This window comes from Spermophilus citellus (assembly GCF_964194105.1).
Source record: "Spermophilus citellus genome assembly, chromosome: 6".
Taxonomy (NCBI): domain Eukaryota; kingdom Metazoa; phylum Chordata; class Mammalia; order Rodentia; family Sciuridae; genus Spermophilus; species Spermophilus citellus.
Window position 1 is genome coordinate 143,122,644 of NC_138187.1, and position 21,098 is coordinate 143,143,741.

The window sequence follows — 21,098 nt, forward strand, 5'->3', positions numbered from 1 at the left end:
CTTACCATGCATGATCTGAAGAAATAACTGAGCTTTCAGTGTGTGTGTTTTTTTCCCTGTTCAAAAGTGGAAATGTGACTTTAATTTCTAGGCTCCTGTCTATTTTCAAAACTCTATTTCATTTTTTGGAATAATTAAAACTTACCCATTTAAACAGAGACCAAATTTTGGTTGGAACCTCCAGAATAAATGCTGAGAAATGCGTCGCTATTTTCCCCTAAGTGCACAAAAATGCACACTAAATATTTCACAACCAGTTTGAGTTATGCTGTGCTTTAAAGAACTTGCAAATGTACGGGGAATATTCTATTTGCATGTGTTTAAATGTTTATTTTCCATGATGAAGGGGAGGCAAAATTTTGTCTATCAAATGAATAGTTTGCGGAAACATGAAGTAAGACATTCTATTTTTTCCTCAGCTTTTAAATGTTCAATCTCAAAATAGAAATAGCAATAAAGATAAATAAATCTGTGCAAATAAAATGGAAACATGCAAGATCTGTTGATTTTTTTATAGCTTCTTATATCAACAGGAAGTTATCCATACTCATATGGGACATTTATATAAATGAACAATTTTTGGAAAACCTTAAAATAAAAATTTAAAAATTTTAGTTTTGTGAACAAGTTCCAGTGCTGAATGAGTGAATAGGTACTTAGCTCCATAATTGAATAAATAATGTTGCAGTTTTAAAAATTTTTGATTTTTAAATTAAAAATGTCATTTTTAAAATTTAAGAATGGGCTACATTGTTCACCATACAAGGATTTGTCCATGCTCTTTATTGTACTTTTTTCTTTTATATTCCTATTAAAATGAAAAAGTGAATATTCACTCTCAAACCTCTTTGCATACAAAAGCCTATATAATGCCATTAAATTGATTCAAGGAATGTATTTTGAAAAGCTTTGGCTCCTAGTGCTATTGGACATACCTGTAATTCTGCATACATTCTTATAATTCTTTTTAAGTACTTTGAGAGCCATAGATGTTTAGATGACCATTACATTATAAGAAATAGGTAAGAATAGTTGAAAGAAAACAAATTCACAAAATGGAAGGTTGTGTTTTGGTCCAAAATTTCACTTTTTATAGAAGTGAGGTTTTTGAATAATGCAAATGGCATTTAAAACCATGGATATGGTGTTTAACAGACTCTTACTCTACAACAGACAGATATATAGTTTCTTGAAATTATAATGCCATAAAAGTATTATGATTTTTAAAATATATTTATCATTATAAACTCTGTACTCTCTAGTAGGAGATTTTTAAGTACCTGATAAAATGACTAAGTTCTAAACAAATGACTTAGAAATTTAGGTTTGGTGTATAAAAATATTCTGTTGGAATAAAAATGTATTCTAAAGCCTAAAATAATTAGTATTGTGATCGTACATTTGAAACATTTAGGCTTGAAATATAGTGATTAGGTTATCATTTTACCTTCTTCACAAGAAAGGGAGCCACTTTTTATGATTTCCAACCTGTTGGCTATTTACCAGTTTCTTATAAATCTCTGACTTTAGAAAGCGAGGAAAAGAATCCTTGGCCATGAGACTGTAGATTAATTTCTGAGCCTCATCAAAGCATTTGGTTGTTGGTTCAGCAATATTCTTTGAGATGAGGTCCCTGGTACTGAAGTCAATGTTAATCTGTGGAAAATAAGGTTGCATATCATTAGATTAGTTTAATCAAAGAATACATGGTTTGGACAGATGGTAGTTACACATATTATTTGAATTTTTTTCCAAGCACAAAACTAATCTGATGCAAAACAGCAGAAAGGTCATGCGTTCATTTTCTGGAATGCAGAACACATGCTTGGTTTAATTATTTTCCTAGCTTGAGAGGGGGTGGCATTGACAGGAAACAAAGGTAAAGCCTTATTTTGAGATTATCCTTTTAAAAAGGCAAAATGAAAAAGCAAACAAGGTAGTTATCATTTAAATTTCTTTTCCTAGTTACCTTTTCTTTTTCTAGTACTTTGACCTAAATCCCTAAAATGTACTTTCTGTAGGCAGAACTATAACCAGAATTTAGTAGGTTGAGTCCTACATTCCCAGTCCCTATGGCTCCCCTTACAGTTCCCCAAAACCTCTCTTTTCCTTCCAATTTTTCTTTCTTTGTGTTTGAAAAAATGGACCAAATAATAGCCCCCTTTTCATTGACTCTCATACTATTCACAAAATGAATATATGTGTATATATAAAATTGATATATATTTAAAATATTTTATATAAAAAGATATCTATATCTATTTATCTTCATCAGGGTTATCTGAGATTAATAGACTCCATAGACCATTGCAACACACTACTGACCTGCAAATATGTAAAATGCCCCAAACCTTGTGAAGATACTTTCCTAACTCTACATACATTCCAGGATATGTTCTCAAAAGCAGAAAATCTTTATCTAAGATAACTAATGTAAGCCAAAACTATTCACAAGAACAGAGGAGATTTGAGATTTGAATGTCAAAATAAAATCTCCCCAAAGGCAGGTTCTGTGTCTTATTTATTCCATTTCCTAGCACTTAGCAGAATACCTACGATATAATAGGAAATCAATAAATATTTTTGAATAGAACAAAAACATCTCTTGGGCAAAATGGGGAGATTATAAAAATGCTAAAATTTGGGGGTCTGGTAAAATAAAAAAGGCTATAAAAGACTGTTTTATATGCTGCATTGAAATGTGGTTAAAGGAACTACAATCAATTCCCTCTGTAGCTACCAACTTGCTGTTTGTGATTGAAGAAATTTCTGTAATTTCCTTTTGTCTTCAATTTCCATGGTTTAAAAGAACATGGTAAAAGAACCTATCTAAAGTATTTTAAAGGATTAAATCATATAAGTACTATAGAAATACTTAATTGGTCTATAAATAAGAAAAGAAGAAAGAAAAATTAATTAGAAAAGAATCATCTGGAGTTCACTGTCTGCTTACAGATGTTTTCTTTCTTTAGGGATTTGAGTTACTCATGGATCCAAGAACACACCTGCACTTTTATTCCTTTAATCACCTTCTTAGGTCCTTCATTAATGCACCAGATAAAGTGTTGAACCTCCCTGAGAGGCCTCAAAACCTAGAATGAATTACCCCCTTCTTTATTCCTGAAGATGATTCGAGGAAGTGGGAGGCTTTGAGATCATTATCAAACTGTCCTCTAACACTTATGATCTTGATGACCTAAGGAGAGTGAACTTGATATTTCTGAGCCTCTGCTTTCTCATCCTTAATTTTTATCCTTAATATTAATATTTCATGAATCACTAAGATGTGATGATCAATCCATTTATTGGTACCACAAATATTTATGAGTATCTATTTGAGATTAAATGCCCTGCCTTTATTTGCAGGAAGAAAACCAGTAACAAAACAAGTAGTAGTATTTTAGATTTAAAGTTGAAGGCTAAGAATAAGACAGTTCTCTAAGAATCTGAGGACTATCATTTCTGTAAATGCAGAGTCCTGATGCAAGAAATAATTTAATTTCGAGAGCTACTGTGCCTTGATGGCTGGAGGGTAATGTGGGTGAAGGGAAATCCTATGAAGTCCTGTGGGGTGAAGGAGATCTAAGCCAGGACTTGCAGTGTGTCTGTGCTGTGGCAATGTTTCCTTATTTTTCTACTGCATGCAATAGGAAGACATAAAAGTTCTGCTCAGTGAAGGAGGGTAATAACTTATGTAATGAACCTAGTACAGTGCTTCCTTCACAGTGAGAATCAATGAATAGTGGCTATTACCAGGAACTTGTAGTCATTTTTAAACATTTACTGCAGCCTTTTTTTAATAAACCTATCTTTTGTTATGGAGATATGAAAAAAGATGGAAATGAATAAATTTCTTCATTTAGATACATTGTTTGATTCTTTAATATAATAATCTGTGATTTAACTTTATATTTTCCCTAGTGACAAATATAGCAACTTAACATTTAGGTGCTCATCAGGGGAATTTACACTAAAAGCAGGACCAACATGTGCCAGCTACACAGTGGCAGTGATAGCTATTATTATTATTATTATTATTATTATTATTATCATCATCATCAGGACTAACCACTTGCACTGACTACCTGCCCCCATTTCCTATTTAAAAAGTCCAAACCTGTGATTTTGGCATTCATGACTTCTACAATGTTATTCTAATGTATACAGTCATTTTCTTCAATGGGTACCATATATTCCTACCAAAGTAGACACATTCATGTATTTTTCTACTTTTAAACATTTTCCACACCTTTCTAACTGAAAGTCATCCTTTTTCACATTAGTTTTTTACCCTCCCTAAGGCTGAATTAGAATAATATATACCATGAGGAGTTTACTTGTGGATTTTTGTACTTTCTGACCTCTCAAAGGATTTTTGTGTTACTTAGATGATATTTACATTTTGAACATCTTTCCTTTCATGCCTCACACAGTAAGGACTCAACAAATATATGCTGTATAAATCAGGTGAATGAATGGTTGTATATTTGTTTAAAATAATTTTTAAATTTTAAAGAGAACTATTCATGTCAACATAATAATATTATTATTATTGAATTATATTCAACTTGAGCTTCTCATTTAATCCTTTGGTTTTTCTGATAATGCCTGTTTTCCTAGCAAGCAACTGCTGGTGTCAGCCATTGATAGCTAAATGATGAGCAGATACACTGTTCCCAGGAGATAATCAGTAGTTTTATGAAAATATGTCTTGGCAATTATGCTTAATGTCAGTGACAAAACATCACACCCACATGTTTAGATAAATGTCATTATTTTTCTCTAAGTTGTTCAAGCTAGAAACATAGGAATCATTTCTGACACCTCTTTTTACCCTGCTCTCTTATTAAATGTGTGTGTATGTGTTTAAAATTGTGCCTTTCATCTTGAAATTTCAGCGATATTTTTCAGATCAATCTTTTAAAAAATATTTTAGCTGTAGATGGACATGATATCTTTATTTATTTGTACGATTCTGAGAATCAAACCCAGTACCTCACACATGCTAGGCAAGTGCTCTACCACTGAGCCACAACCCCAGCCCTCATATCAATTTATTTCTCCATTTGAGGCCTTTACAACTAACCTCTTTCTTAAACTATTAAATTTATCATTTCTCTGCTACCTCTTTTTACAACATCTTTCCTTTCTCAACACTGTGGATGGTTTTTCTACATTAATTTCACCAAAATATCACTTTTATCATATGACTGTTCAGTTGAAACCCATTATTTTCTGTGACATAAAATGTAAATATTTTATTTTGGCTTTGAGAGTGTTCATACCCTACCTTTAGCATGTTCCCAAACCAATTCCTACTTGTTCTTACTGGTCCTCATAAAGCTGCTCTACTCTGTTTCACCTTAAACTGTGGTTCATACTCTTTCATCATCTAAATTCCCTCTCACCTCAACTGTGCAAATTTTCCTCTTCCGAATGATTTATCTTGAGTTGAATATTCTCTAAGAAGCCTTACTTGATCACAGAAGAAAAGTTATTATAATTTTCTTGTCATTATATGTAATTTTGATTTCAAAATTTCAAGAAATCTGATTTCTTGCTTAAACAGATTTGGATACAAAAGCTTCTGTTAAAGTTAAGTATTTAATATGATTTTCACAGAAAGAAAACTTGTCACTACAAAGGCAATTTAATAGTTCTCAGGATGGATTCATCCTGTCTTTGGTTTACTATTGTTTCTCTGCTTCTTTTACTCTTATTCTCCACATCCCTCAAAAATGTGAGCAGAGCAGATATTCATTCTCCATGTTCAGTCCCAAGTCTTTTCCTTCTAGTTTTTAGGTTTGTTTGTTTTGTGTTTAGGAACGTAGTGTTCTTTGATAGTAAAATATTTTGAACAATAACCTTAATTCTAAAACAGCCACAAAGATATCCAAAGATTATTTTAATCATAAAATAGTTAAGTTTTAAAAATCAAATATTAGTCCTAATGTGCTATCATCACAGGTTACCTTATATTAAATATATCACACATGTGACTGTAAGATGATTCAAAAGATTATCACCATATTTTTGGGAAAAAAATCTAACTATATCTGAAAACTGGTCATTTTATTTTTACTCTTCCTGATTTTATTCATTTGGGATGTTAATTGAGTAGGTGCTTAAGAATGGTGCTAGGATCTGAGATATAAAGATTATTAAGATGAAACATCAATCAAGAATTCAGATTTTGAAAAAGCAACCAAAGGGGGGAAAAAACTTTCTGGAAGAATAACTTTCCAAAGGAAGTGAGATTTTAAACTGACCTTTGAAATATTATGAATAGGAAATATTTAACAAAAGATTTGCTCATGAGATAGTGAACTAGAAGAAGTCTGGTGGGTTTTGAGGAGAAGAAAGGCAGGATTCAGGAGAGGCGTGGAGGTTCTGGATACTGTAGGACCCTTATAGGTCTTGTTAAGACATGTTGTCCTTATCTTGAGAATTTTGAGGAGAATTTTAAATAAGTAAATAATGTCAACACATATTTTTTAAAAATTCACTGGCTCCCAAGTTGTGGAACAACAGACAGTTTTGGATATAAGGAAGAAACATTAGGAAACTAATGCATTGGATGGTAGTCACTTTGCAGGAATGAATGTGTTGCAAACATACTCAGAAAGTAGAGTAGATGGGACTTGCTATTTAATACTTATGAGCTGGGGAAATGGAGAAAATCTGTAAGGATGACTGGATCTTAGAAATATTCTGAAGAATATAGGGCTGATAGATTGGATGTGGGGGTATGAGAGAAAGAGAAGAATCAGATGATGACCAATGGCCTAGGCAGAATAATGCAGAATAGAGTTGCATTAATAAAGATGGAGAAGACTTGGAAAGAAAAATGTTTTGAACAGAAAGTCAGAAGTCAGCTTTCAATTTGTGGCAAATTTGAGGTGGCCTTTAAAGCTATAAGATCGAAGAAGATGACTGGGACAGAGTAAGCTGAAAACGAATAAGGACTATCTCTGTTCATTATAGTGCCCGTTAGCTTATGAGTAGGAACAGCAAAAGAAATAGTAAAGAGAGTCAGTAAGAGAGGAAATGCAGTCCAAGAAGATATTTCCATTAAGAGAAGTGACAAATTTAGTTAAATGTTCCTTCCAAGTCAATTCTGGTAACTTATGGGATTGGATCCTTTCTTCTTGACTCTATGAAATTTCAGTAATGGGGGGGGGGAGTGAAAAGTTAGGATACTGAAATTTATCTATCAATCAACTAATCATCTACCTACCTATCTATCCCTCTGCTACAGTCACTCTGGGGAGCATATCTGTGAACTGAGTCTCTAACTTTGCACTAATCTCAAATGTGATGTTTGGTTCAGTTCAGCTACAAGGCACTTGGATAAATTTCTACCTCAAACAGTCAGACATATGAGATTATGAGCCTGGAATGTGCTGAAGGTGGGAAACTATCAGAAGGTGACCCTCTGACTTTCTCAGAAAGGCAGACTTCCCCACTGCTTGATCTAAGGCTTTCCTGAGCTTCTTGGGAGCTATTGGAATCCTTAAACTTTGCTGAACATCTCAGACTATTAGGTTCTGAGCATTGGCTGAAGGTCAAGTCAATTAATGAAATAAAGTTTTACATATATATATATATATATATATATGCATGTATATACACACACATATACACAAATATACACAAAAGTAAATAGATATAGACATAAAAAGATGCTTGTATTCTGTTTGGATACTCTTTAGTTTCAAGGACTTTGAGAAACATAATATTATGTTAGTTTCTTTTTCAAAAGGGCATGAATTATCCTAGAAATCTGAGACCACCACACTGCCAATCTCAGAAAATAAGACACAGGATTGTTCTTCTTATGAAATGACAGCTGAGATGTCATCACAGCCATTTAGAGGCTTTTAAATCCTGTCAATTTTGAAAAGGCCTCGACACAGCTGACGCTGACAACAATCCATTGCATTAAAATGACTGCCACTGAATGATATTTGTGGTAGTTGTTTAAAGACATTTTTATTATAAAGATACAGAATAATTTAATACTCATGTGGTTTTGTTAACTGAAAGTTATGCAAGCCAAATTTCTTTCTTCTACACCAGCTTCTTAGAATTCTTCTGGCTTTCAACAAATTATTTTCACAGGAGGAATACGTTTTTCAAGTGTACCTGTTGGCTCTCCTGTGACCCTAAACTGTGCTTTATATATTTTTTACATAATTTGAATGAAAGGTTCTCAATTGTGCTCCCACATTCAAATTAGAGAGTCTTTCCTCATTTAGAATGTATAGTGTAGCAGGAGATGATCATTATGCAAAGGATGTGTGCATGCATAAGTAAAACTCCTCACAACGATGGAGCAGGCAGCATCTTAGACCTCATTCACAATAGAGCTGAAAAATTACTATTCAAATTAAAGCCATCTATAATCATGTTTTTGGTTGCCTAATTCTATTTAATCACCACTAACACTTCTAGTATTACTTCATTTTTGACATCATCAAAGGCAAATGAATGTCCTGAAATATGTTCTTAAAGGTGTCTATTAAAAATAGCAGTTTTGCAACATTTAGAATAAATTCATCCCTGCACAAGAACTTTATCTGTTTGTTATCATGGGGATAGGTGACAGAAATAGATGACCCAAGCTGGAAGATAGTGCTAATAACTTAAATTGGGCAAGAAAAATGAAAGAAATAGAATTACGAAGCACCTTGATTAATTAGACAAGTAGTCAAAGCAAAGAAGGGAATAAACAGAAACCAGATGCCTCTTTAATTTCTATGGCAATAAAGGAGATGGCATGTATAAAATCGTAATGTATACAGATTGCTAAAATTAGCCATATGCAAGCTACTGGTCTGCCAGAGCAGCTCAAGTGAAATCAGATTGACTGGTTTCCTTCACCAACCCCAACCTGCTGGTCCAAGGCTGAGTGGCCCAGAGACATAGGAAAGTTTGAAGAACACCTGAGCTTTTTGGTTTTGACTTGAAATGCAGAAATCATTTTTTTGAGGAACAAATGATACTATAGATTATTAGAAGAAGTATTTTGGACACTTGTTTCCTCCTAATGCCTAAACCTTGGCTTCATGGTCTAAGAAGTTAGAACAGATTAGAGTGTGACAAGAGGAAGAAGGCTTTTTAGAGAAACGTAGATTTTATGTGACTTGAGAATTTTATGCTTTGGCCACTAGCATAATCCTCAAGGTTTCCAGACTGTGTCATTAACACCAGGAAATAAGTAGTAGATCTAGGGAAAGGAATTCGAAACTAAAAAGCTGGATGGAATGCCTCCCTCCCCATGGATCTTAATGACTGCAGGGCTCATCACTTTATCTCTAAAGCTCAGTTCATTTTTCACCTGCAACATGTAGATGATTGTGATACTGTCCTAAGATACTGAATGTGATAATGAAATGAGGTAGTCCACGTAAAAGCACTGTGCAGGTATTACAGTTTTTTTTTTTTTTAGTTCTGTTTTTCTTTCTCTTCCTCCTTCCTTCCCTCCCTCTTCTCTCCCCCTCTTTCTTTTATCTCTCTCTCCCTTTTAAAGAGATCCTTTTATTTTCAAATGGAATCAATAAGAATGTATAATATTTGGGATCCAGAAGGTGTAGCTTCCTTGATTTATGCTCTTGTTACCCAGTACTCAGCTTCTTTCACAACTGGGCTTGTCTTTCAGGCACTGGCTCGTCCTTTGCCAAATTTTTGTCAAGGTTTATTAATCACTTCTTCTGAGACATATTCCTTGATCTCCTAGATTTAGGTTTCTCTGTCACAAATGCAACCTCGCTTTGTATTTTCCTATCACAATGTTCCTGACAGTTTGTTGTGATATTTACTTATTTGGTACCAGGAATTGATTCCAGGAGCCCTTAACCACTGAACCACATCTCAGTCCTCTTTATTTTGAGACGGGGTCTTGTCAAGTTGCTTAGAGTCTTGCTAAGTTGCTGAGGCTTTTGAACTTGCAATCCTCCTGCCCCAGCCTCCCAAGTTGCTGGGATTACAGGCATGAGTCACCACACCCACCATAAGTTTTATTTTTTTAAAAACTGGAATCTTTCCAACTAGATGGTCAGTGACTCTGACCATCTTTTTTTCTCAGCTATACCAGCACAGTATTTAGGAGATAATTGACAAACTAATCATTAATAAACAATTTAGAAACTGAATAATAAGCAAACTTGTTATATCTAGAAAAGATTACCATAGCTGAGCATGAACTCTGGGCTAGCAGTAACTTGTAGGACGGAGACTCCTAAGAACTTGAACACATTAAGGAAGTGAGTGGCATTTAAGAATGCAAAGGAAAAATATGAAAATGAAATAAAGCATACAAATTGGCATTACCAGTAAAGCAGGAAATGTTTCTAAGTGCTGATTTTTATAGATTTCTCTCAACCAACAATTCAAATACCTATTTCTTCCTTGAAGTCTCAATTTCAAATATAACCTTATTTAAAAGATCTCAATATCCTGACTCAGTACTGTTCCATCATTATATCCTTCCCAGATAGAAGAACAATTTCATTCTTTTTTGCACTTAATCATTTGTGGCTTTGCCGTTTTCCTAGTTCTAAAAATTTTATTTTTTAACCCAGTTAGATCAAAGTTTCTCCTGTGGCAAATTGTAGTTTCTACTTATCTTCTAATATTTCCTTATTGAGAGCTGCCTAGTAAAACCACTGTGTTATGCTTATGTGTTTGTTATCTTTTTTTTTTTGCCTATACTGAGCTTCCCTTTCATGGAGAGTTTTCTATCTTAGAAGGAAGTGAATAATAATTATAGAATAAGCCTTTATTGATGGTAAATGAAATATTAAGCCATAAATAACATCGCACCTCATTAAAAATTAAAGAAGTCAGGCACTGATATTAAAAGTGTTCTATACAGATCCATTAAGCTATCTTCTTTATGACTACAATTTTTTCTTTGTTATGAGTTATTATGCACTCATATTTAACACATCTTAGAATTAAACATTTTATACTACTTTTTGACTTGGGAAATTACCAACATAGTTGTTCCTAGTTGGTGATAATATGAAGTTGGATTTATAGATATATATTATTTTGGTGCTGGGGATTAAACCCAGACCCTGTACTTGCTAAGTACTTGCTCTACCACTGAGATATGCCCAAGTCCTGGATTTATACAATTTTGATATTATTTTCTAATCACACAGAATGACAATCAACATAAATTATTTTCTTTTTAATGACATTTTCCATCATTTATGACCAATTTTCTTTTTAATGTAAAGGAATGAGGATATAAATACATTATAAAATTTAAAATATGTCCATGTCTTACGTGAGTATGAAGATATTATTTTAAATTTTCTAAGATAAACATTTTCTGAAAACTAAGTAATATTATTTTCTTGAGAATTTCCAAATCCTATGAAATTAGTGCTCTAAACTGAAGAAAGAATGAGTGCAAATTTAAGAATTCTAGTTTTCTTTGCAACTCCCAGGTTCTTTCTGTGTATAGAGGAGGGACAATTTAAAAAAACTACATTGCTTAGTTAACAATTTTCTCATTTTCTAGTCACTTAGTCAAAATACCTGGGTCACAGTAGATTTTTCCTGCAGCATTTTCTCCTGAACCTAACGAGGTACAGTTGACTGTAAGAGTTGCTTCTTCCCACTTTTTTTTTCTGAAGCTGTTTTATTAACATTTTGTTTGATGTTTAGATTTCTACTTTTATGAAGTCATTTAAAGGTGCTTGTCTTCAAATGATCATAGAAGTTAACTAATGGCTGCTTTCATGTCTATAAAATTCAATACTGCACATAGGGACTTTAAAGAAAAAAGAGATTACATTAAAAAAAACTATTATGCTTGATATAAACCCTGAACACATTATTTTGTTTTTCATTCTCATCTCTTCTATGTGGATGGGTTTGTATACTTTTTTAGATGAGGAAACCGAGGCTCAGGGAGGTGAAATAGCTTTATAGGAAATTATGTGCAAGTGAGGCATCAGGATTTGAACCCAGGTCTAGGCATTGCTAAACTTCAGATTTTCTGCCATATCATAAAAATTCCCTAATATAGAATCCAGAGAGAAGGTCATAGTATTAAGGAGAGGCCATAAATATAGTGAAATTATTAGTTCCTTTCTTAGAGATCTAAGTATCCAGTCTCTGCCTGGTAGGGCAAAAAACTGATAACCATAAAAATTCTCAGTCTATAAATAGGGGAAATTTATTAGTAAGTTTAGTATAGTCCAATTGCAAACTGTCTAATTGTAATCAATTGAAAATCAAGTTATGCTAGCAATTTTATAGATAAGGCAGCAAAGATATAAGAAGTTAAAAAGGAAAGTAAATGGAATTTAATAGATTTTTGGATAACTTTGTCACAGTTCTTTATTTTAGGATTTTCTACTGATGAAATTGGTTATAATTTTGATTTTTTAATTAAGAATAAGCTATACAATAATTGAATATAGAAAATGGAGACTATTTTACATGAATTTTTTCTTAATATTCTACCTATGAAAATCATTGTGTCTTCCAATCTTCATATCAAATTTATCATCTAATCATGTCAAGTCAGCCTATTAGATGAACCTAGAGTATTTGCCATCACGTCTTTATCTTCACTTTTTGCTTCCTTCCTAACCTCATAACCCCCTTCTCTGCTTGGGTTAGCAATATAAAAATACTTATGATTTATAGAACATGCTAGCGTGTCTTTTTACCTTGGTACTTAACCAGTGTACTCTCAGTCTGAAATATTCTTTCTTAATTTGCTCTCTTCGTAAAACATGATCTGTTTTTCATGATCTTTCTTTTACCTGTGGGAACCATGCTATCAATCTGTCCTTCAACTCTCCAGGTAAAATTAATCACTCTTTTCCTAGTGCTAATAATGGATTTTAAATATGATTTTCTTATCACATATTCCATTGTATGTTTGTCTTGTCTTATTGTCAATCTCTCCTTTTATTCTGTGACTTCTTTGTGGAGACAAACAAAACATCAGTTTAATGTATAAGCACATTAACAGCTGTGTTGTATCTCACATAAAACTGATAAACTGTAGAAAAATATTTCAAAGATTGCAATTGGTATAAAACATAGCAAGCAATTCTCTTTAATAATCTGAATTAGAAACAATGAATAGTAAATAATAGGAAAGAGAATGAGTATATGTGTGTGTACGTAAAGACATGATTTGTTTCCAATGAATTTTGTCATATCTGACAGTCTATGTTTAGAGATTCTTCAAGGAGACAATTTATTACTTGAAAAGAAGCCATAATTTAATTATATTTTATTTACTTGAAATTAATTAGATGGGTAAAATATAAAAATCTATGAAAAATTTATGTCCTAAAATAATAACTATATAACTATGCTATTTAATTAAATTATTATGGTGTGCATTTACCTTGGAAGGAAAGGTTAGAAAAAAAAATAATTTCTTATATATTATAACTTTGAACTCACCTGCAATTAAAATACTACATTTTTACATGATATTTGATGATGCTTTTCCAAAGCAACATTTGTTAATTTAAGATGGATTAATAAAGAAGAAAAAATGGCTTTCGAACTGATATCACAAGATAGAATATTTTCAGGGGTAGTTTCAAAGCCTTTTAGGGAATGGCACATTAATCAACTTGACAAAACTTACATACTACATTTTCAATTTTCCAGAATTATTTATTGATTTTTAGATGGTGACTCGGAAATGAATGTTGAAATAACTCTGCAGGAGTTCAAGTTCCTTTTCCACCATGAATTCCTGGCCCTGTTTCAGTGGTTCATGTTTGTTAATGACAAACTAGACCAATACAGTCTGCAGTAATTAATGTCCATCTTAAACTTGAACTACTGATATGATAACTTTATGCCCTAGATTTTATGAAGGTGTTTGCATTTCATCTCATCTACCCTTTGTCCCCAAAAGTACAACCATCTTTCTCATACCATGAATCCTCATCCGGGGTCAGAAAATATGGCAACTATCACCTCTAAGGATCTGAGTATTTTACCTCTGTGGGAAAGATGACAGATCTCCTGAGTTTATGTGTAGTGCTTGAAGTTTAACATAGCTTCCTGTTTGCTTGCTGCTTATGCTTTAAAACTTTTTGCTTACATGATATCTTTGGCAAGGGATCTAAAGAAATTTAAAAATACAAATTGCTTAACCTTTTCAGTTAAGATGAAAAGAGTATCTGGAAATGTTTGATCATAGTATTGGTGCTGGAAATTAATTCAAATATAAATAGGTTGTTCCACACATAAAATGCTTTGGTGGGCCTATTTTCTGAGTTGTCTAGGCTTCTGTCTAAGGCCCTCTCCATTTTTCTGATTTTAAGTAGACAGTTGGGTCCTGATCATTGGGTACAATGCCTTACACTTTAGACTTTCACCATCCAAGAAATATAAGTAAACAACCCCTCCATTCGATAGTAAGATAGTATTACGTGCCATAAAATGGACTTCTAAGATATTAAAAATGAAAAATTTTATACTGTTGGCTAGTAGGCAATTTTTAACTCTTGAAGAAAGTACTCAAAATGTTATGCCACATGGGCCTTTTAACTCCATGGTTCCCAAAAAGAAAAAAGAAACTGCACGGCAAGTCCAACAGCTTTTTAAAATGGGATATTTGTCATATTGACTTCAGCTGTTTAACCTGAGATATTTGACACTCTTTCTCAAAACCCTGTGTATGGCCATGGAGATAGAAATATTGGTCAAGCCTCATCTATACATAGTAAGTAGGTTTTGAGAAATGTTAGCTGAGTCGTTGAAAGACAGGATCATCTTAAGGAACTTCCTTTGGTATCTACTGACATTTTCTATTTGAATGCATAGCAATGATTTGATTACCCTTTAGATGGATTAAACTAATCTGCTTCTAATTGGCAGCAGATTTTTAGGGGATGAAACTTCATTGTCCTGAAGTATTTCACTCACCTCTTTAGGGGCATCAGCTACAATGAATTCAGAATAAATTATCTTGGCTTTGGAAGCAATTTTTTCAGCACTTTCTGTTTTCTTGAAGTCTTCACAGGCAAGCCAGAACTCAACATTTTCTTCACTGAACTCTGATTTTAGAAATGTTCGAAAAGCATCTAAACCAGCTATAAAATATATAAGAACTTTTGAATAATATGATACATAGCAATAATATGTGCAATATAAATACATTGTATTGAGCATTTATTGAGTATTCAGGGGCAAGTGTTTATCATCCCACTTAATATAACATTTGTATGTTTTGATTCCTAACTTTAGAAAACATTATTTTCAATCAGTTATCAGAGACATAAAATATTTATATTCTTTAAATTAACGCCATTAACAAAGAAAATATGTACTTTTTATTTCTACATCTGAAAAGAATAGTTATGTTAAAGAGCAGGTCTTAATGGTTTCTTCATAGGAGACCCCATAGACTTTGCTTTTTAGACATACTGCCCTAAGTCAAGTCAACACTCTTACAGTAACTTTAGAGTAAGAATGACTGTGTCACTGTGAATTGATGACGAAACACAATTTGATAGTAAGATATTAATTGTGTTGGTTTGGGCTTAAAGCAAAGGAGGCAATGTTGGTCTTTATTAGTGTGGGAAGAATAGATTGGACAAATATCTTTAAACCAAGAAAGTAACTAGTAAGGTATTTTGTGTGAATGCTCCTTCTTCTGTTTATTTCCTGATAGGTAATTTTTAATTCTGAGGCAAATGGTGGGGCTCTCCAACTTGCTTTAAGCACAATACTCATGATGCCTCCCAATCTCCCTCTCAGTACCTACGATGGTATTTTTCTCCTGCTTCCAGGTATACTCCTGTGCATGTATTTCTCTGGCAACTTTAGACTAAGAACTGCAAATAGGTCCATTTCTTTGCAGGTTAATTTCCTTTAACTTTGCTAGTATATGCATTTAAAAAAATTAATAACCATAATCACAGCTTGTGATCTATTATCCCTATATGTCTCTCCCAATTCCCAGCACCTTATCTCCAGCCAAGTTTACATCCTTATTCCATGCTCCTATAGATATTTAAGTTTGGAAAAACCATTTTAGACCCTTACTTCTCTGCTTTTCTTATCAAAATGTATCCCAAAATATTCCTTTTTGGTATATCTAGAGCTCAATTGAGAAGGCAATTCTTCTTAAATATTTTAGGGCCAAGTACAGTTAAGAATGTGCTAAGAGTTAACAGGTTAGAACAATCTTATTCAGATCCCCTCTGTTGACCACAGTAAGCTAGTGTGTTAAAGTCATGTTATTCAGTATCATTGTTTTCATTCTTCTGAGGACTATCACCATTTCTCAGTGAGGATTTATAGCTCTCTGAAGAGGAAAATGTACATCAGAGCTTTTCTCACTCAAAGGAATTTGCCTTCCAAAATATGGGTGGTTTTCTCCTTCACCTGTCAGGAGGACCCCTTTGCATGTGCACAAAGCAATTCTTCTCTACCTGCAGGCTGAGAGTTCATCCTTCAAGTTCCAATGTAGGGGAGAGGTTAAATTTTATGGAGAATCTGGGGATAGGAAAAAGTTGACCAGAGAAAATAACTATATAATAAAAAAAGTTAATAGAAAGGGGACTACACCAGTTTTTTATAGGTTGCTGCCAGTAGGAAGCAAAAGGGAAGTTTAGCAAGAGAGAACAGAAAATATTTTTTCCAGAGCAATATTAAAGTGTCTAAAATCACTGGATTAAAAATAGATTTAACATTTAAAAATTATTTGAAATAATGTTGGAGTAAAAAAGTCATTGCAAAAGGTTCCAGATACCAATTAAAATTCTCAGCAGAAATATTGGAGAGTGTGGATGTCATTAATAAGTGAGCACTATATGAAAATTCAATTAACTACACATTGCTATGACAAAAATTTAGATTATAAAAATCTTAGTAACACTCAATTAGAATTTTCTCTGAATGTGGTCTAAACAATGATGCATTTGAGAGATCCAAACAGGATCTATGCTGAAAGTTATTTTATATAAAGAATAAAGTCTACTTTAATAATACTGAAAGAATCTTGTGAATTAATGCCTGGCAATATTTTATATGTGCATCATTAAGGCAGATGAAACTTTCTCCTTATGAGAATTATCTAAAGGCTTCCTTTTAGATGAGAGATGGGAAGTTAGAGATCAAGAAACTATTATTATTTTCTCCTGTTCTCCAGTTTTAATGAAGGGCTACTCTGAACTAACAATGTATTCTTTCTTACTTCCAAGGCTTGGCTTAGCACAAAACAGAACAAAATAAGCAACTTAAATAACTGAAACGTGCTATTTATCTCTGTCTTGGACACAATACTTAAATGACCTACTTTTCCCTTCCGTACATGCAATTTGAATGTTCAGAAGATGCCAAATGATTTTGGAATAATGTGCTACATACAATTAAAATCATTACCTGAGAGCACCCTACAGGATGGATGGATTGGTGGGTGTTGAATGGAATAAGTCAACAATAGGGAGAGAAAAATACAGTAAGGAAGGAATATGCTCAGTCTATGCACACTGATTTTCAGGTTGACAAAAACAATTAGGAAACTTGATGAATCCTCAGCCATTTCAAGTATTAAAAGCAAGTGTAGTTTGCTGTTTCTCCGGTATTATAAAGGCAAAATCAAATGATGAAAATTCGAACTTTCTGCTCTTTAATGCATGAACTATGAAAACCTAGGGGGTATGCAGATGGAAACATTTGTCTTCATCTCAAGGCTGTCTCTCCTTGCCTTGGTCTGTGGTACCGTTGGGTAGAATCCTTCTTGCCTGCAGCCTGTGGAGCAAGTCACAACCAGCAGAAACACTTTGACCAGGCTCTTAGCAAACCTGATCTGTCACATTCATTATAAACATAAGAGAAAAAGAAGCACAGCATTCAAAACTTCTAAAAATGCAACTTAATATCCATAACATCTTTAATGCATGTTTAGTTGGATTCTGGGAGTTATGTTATTTCACACTATTTTAGGATTTAATTATTTAAGAATGATAGATTCAGAGTATCTAGATTCATGTAATTTAATCTAACATATATGAATAAATAGCTGTGAAGAAATTATTCAGTTTCATCATGTAATTTTGAACTTTTCAAATACTTCGGTTGTTTTAGTTAATTTAAGATGGAAATATCATTTGATTAGTACAAACAATATATCGTTATAATATTTTCTATATATGTGTCTATAGTGTCGTTTTCCCTCCCTGGGATGAGATAGAACTGCTGAAAAGCTGATTATGTGTAACACAACAGAAGTTGTAGATATCTTTGTGACTATTTTGTATATACTTATTCATGTCAACAACTAGGACATTTTATTACTGGCCAAAATTATATTATTAAACTTCTTGTTAAATATAAATGAATATTCACACATATACATATTAAAATACACACATTTAAAGCTTCTGTATTTACTAAAAATAAGAATAACTTAGTTAAAATGTTTATTTAAAAAAACCTTTATTTTAGCTAAAAATAAAGGGATTCATTTAAGTTTTAAACTTTTTGATAGTTGGTTATGTTTTTTTCCACTGGTCCCAAAGACAGGCACTTGTTCTATACATCAAATGCTGATGAGGTTGAAGAATTGGGAAACTTCTTATTTGTTGTTTGAACTTTTCCTTTTGTTTTAACGTTTAGAGTTTCTATAAACTTATTTTAGACCCAAGTAAATTCCTTTTGGACTTTGACCTTGGGCCTTTGAATTTGTCACTTTTAGGAGTTATATATACTTCAAATGTTGATCATATTTTATGCCTGCCATTTTCAGAGTTTAATGATTAACATTTGATTATTGTATTTTTTTTTAAAACCTATTATTAGTTGGATCTTACCTTGGTTGGCTAAAAGTGTGTCCATATTTTCAGACCACGCCATTGCTTCTGTGGCTGGTGACCTGTAGAAACAACATCTACCCTTGACAATAGCATTGTGATCTTTTTATTCTGTAACCTATATTAATACTTGAGTTATATATATTTGTGGAACCACATTATTTAAAATGAGCTTTGTACCATTAATCAAACAGCAAAAGGTCAACAAAAATCATATGCTTTTTCACAGTGGACAGCTATAGCAACAATGAAGTAGGATGTACATTGACAACAAGAAATTGTTTACTAATCTATTCATTTGTAAATTCTTATTTCTAAAAAAATATGAGAGCAATATTGGTGGAGTAATAGTGAATTTCTTCTTAACTATGATTAGAAATTTAGGTGGCATTACTCTGCTTTATTCCTTGAAAATTCTTTTGATAACTATAATGAAGAACTTTAAATTACTTTCCAAGTTTTCACAGTACACAAAACTATCCACTTAAAAATTATGCACCTTGAAAAAGTTCAAAAAAATTTTTAAGATTTTTTTAACATCTGATGATCTTAAAAAATATTTGAATGTAGTATTTCCAGGATATTTGCCCCACACTGAGTCAGCCTTTACTTCTCCTTAGACTGATACAAGCTAAATAAATTCTAGATTGATTTATTTAAATCTAGGAATCTGTCAGGACAGAGTAATGTCTTTTCCAAAGCAGTCAAAAATTTATAGACTTAAGTTGTCTGAGGAAGGTATACTTTGGGGGAATGTGATGTTAAAATAATAAATTAGGTTTCATATATAAACTTTCTGGAATGCAAATGCATCATTCCTCTTAATAAATAAAGGTCCTGATAAAATAAACCCCATCTACAGAAAGCATCTGCTGGCCAGAAAAACAAATAAACAAACAAATGTGCTATATGGCTGTGATTTGAAAATGACTCAGTTATGGAAAGGGATGATCTAATTTAAAGTTTATATTAAAATGACTGACAAAATAGAAATAGTCTTGTATCTTGTCATCCTTATAAAACGGCATTTGCACATCAAGGTGACAATCACAGCCTATCACTTCTTACAATTTGCTGCAGTTTTATAATTTTTGTGAGGACTGACCGTGCTCCCTTCTGTTATTGCAGTATTAGTTGTATTTTCAGAAAACAGGGGAGGACATGCAGAATAATGTGATTGGGAATTCATTTTTCTGTCTTTGATTACTTATATTTCCTATCTCAAATTTTCTTCCTCAGTTATGGACCACTGGCTTTTCTCTCTCTCTCTTGGATTGCTAAATTCTGAGGACACAAGATTATCTGGGAGACCATTTTGAAATAGTGGTTTTTCATTGGAATGGAAATTTTTAAAGGTTTATATTGTTCAGTTCCCATCTTTCGTAAATGGAGGATGAGACTAAATCCGAGATTTAGTTTTACATTGAAGAGCTTTTGTGCATTAGATAATCTGTTACTTGAATAAACTATGTTATATTTCATGTCTCTAAATATTAGGTTTTATAGGTATTCTAAAATCAAACGAACACTTGAAATGTACATGTTTAAAAAGTATTTAAAAAGCAGACTAAAATTTGGTGGTTAGCAGGGTATTCAAGTTAAAAGCAACTCAGTACCTGTGGAATATATGCTAATGCAGAGAGTAGATGGGAGCCTGTCCACACAGCACACCTGCTTTGAAAGAGGAGCAGATATCCAGGGAAATACTGAGAAATAGAATCTAAGCAAATTCATTCAAGGGTGAACATCTACTTCCCCTGCTGTATGTCAGTTCTCTGATGATAGAACTAAATGTTATTACTAGCATTGGGAACAGTGTGCCTGGCCCGAGACATACTTATTGAACTTATTAACAAACAAGCAATGAATGACTAAACCCCAAATAATGGCAGGTATTAAACCTTCAAAGGAAGAGGGGCAATGGCTTTCAAGGTACTGGTAGATTACAATGATAAAAAGATTATTGAAAGGTATAGTTAATTGTATTAGCTTTCAAAGACCTAGCATGTTCTGAGAGAGGAAGACAAGAAATGATCTAATAGCATCCCTGAGGGGGAACAGGGTATGATGAACTTCACTCTCAACCCTGACCTATGTGAGGTGGATAGAAGGGACAACATTTAATGAAGAAGGCCTTGAGAAAGGCAGGTCCTGTAGGAAGAACCAGGTGTTGGTTAAAAGAATAGTCCACAAAGACCTTTGTGGATATAAAATAGTCCTGTAAGATGAAAGTGTTCAAATAAATGGTAGCCCTTCTTATTGTCTTCATTAAGGTAAGGT

The 21,098-nt window shown here is 32.9% G+C and overlaps 1 protein-coding gene across 1 annotated transcript; it reads right to left on the reverse strand.

The window, feature by feature from the left end:
- Positions 1-1,452: 1,452 nt before the first annotated feature.
- On the reverse strand, positions 1,453-18,888 carry RGS21 (regulator of G protein signaling 21; the record flags this gene model as incomplete). The annotated part of the gene is made up of 3 exons (XM_081300352.1): positions 18,819-18,888; positions 14,926-15,092; positions 1,453-1,656 (listed from the first exon to the last, which is right to left on the reverse strand). Exons 1-3 carry the CDS (start codon positions 18,859-18,861, stop codon positions 1,453-1,455), a joined length of 414 nt encoding a protein of 137 aa, XP_081156478.1. The 5' UTR covers positions 18,862-18,888.
- Positions 18,889-21,098: the final 2,210 nt, after the last annotated feature.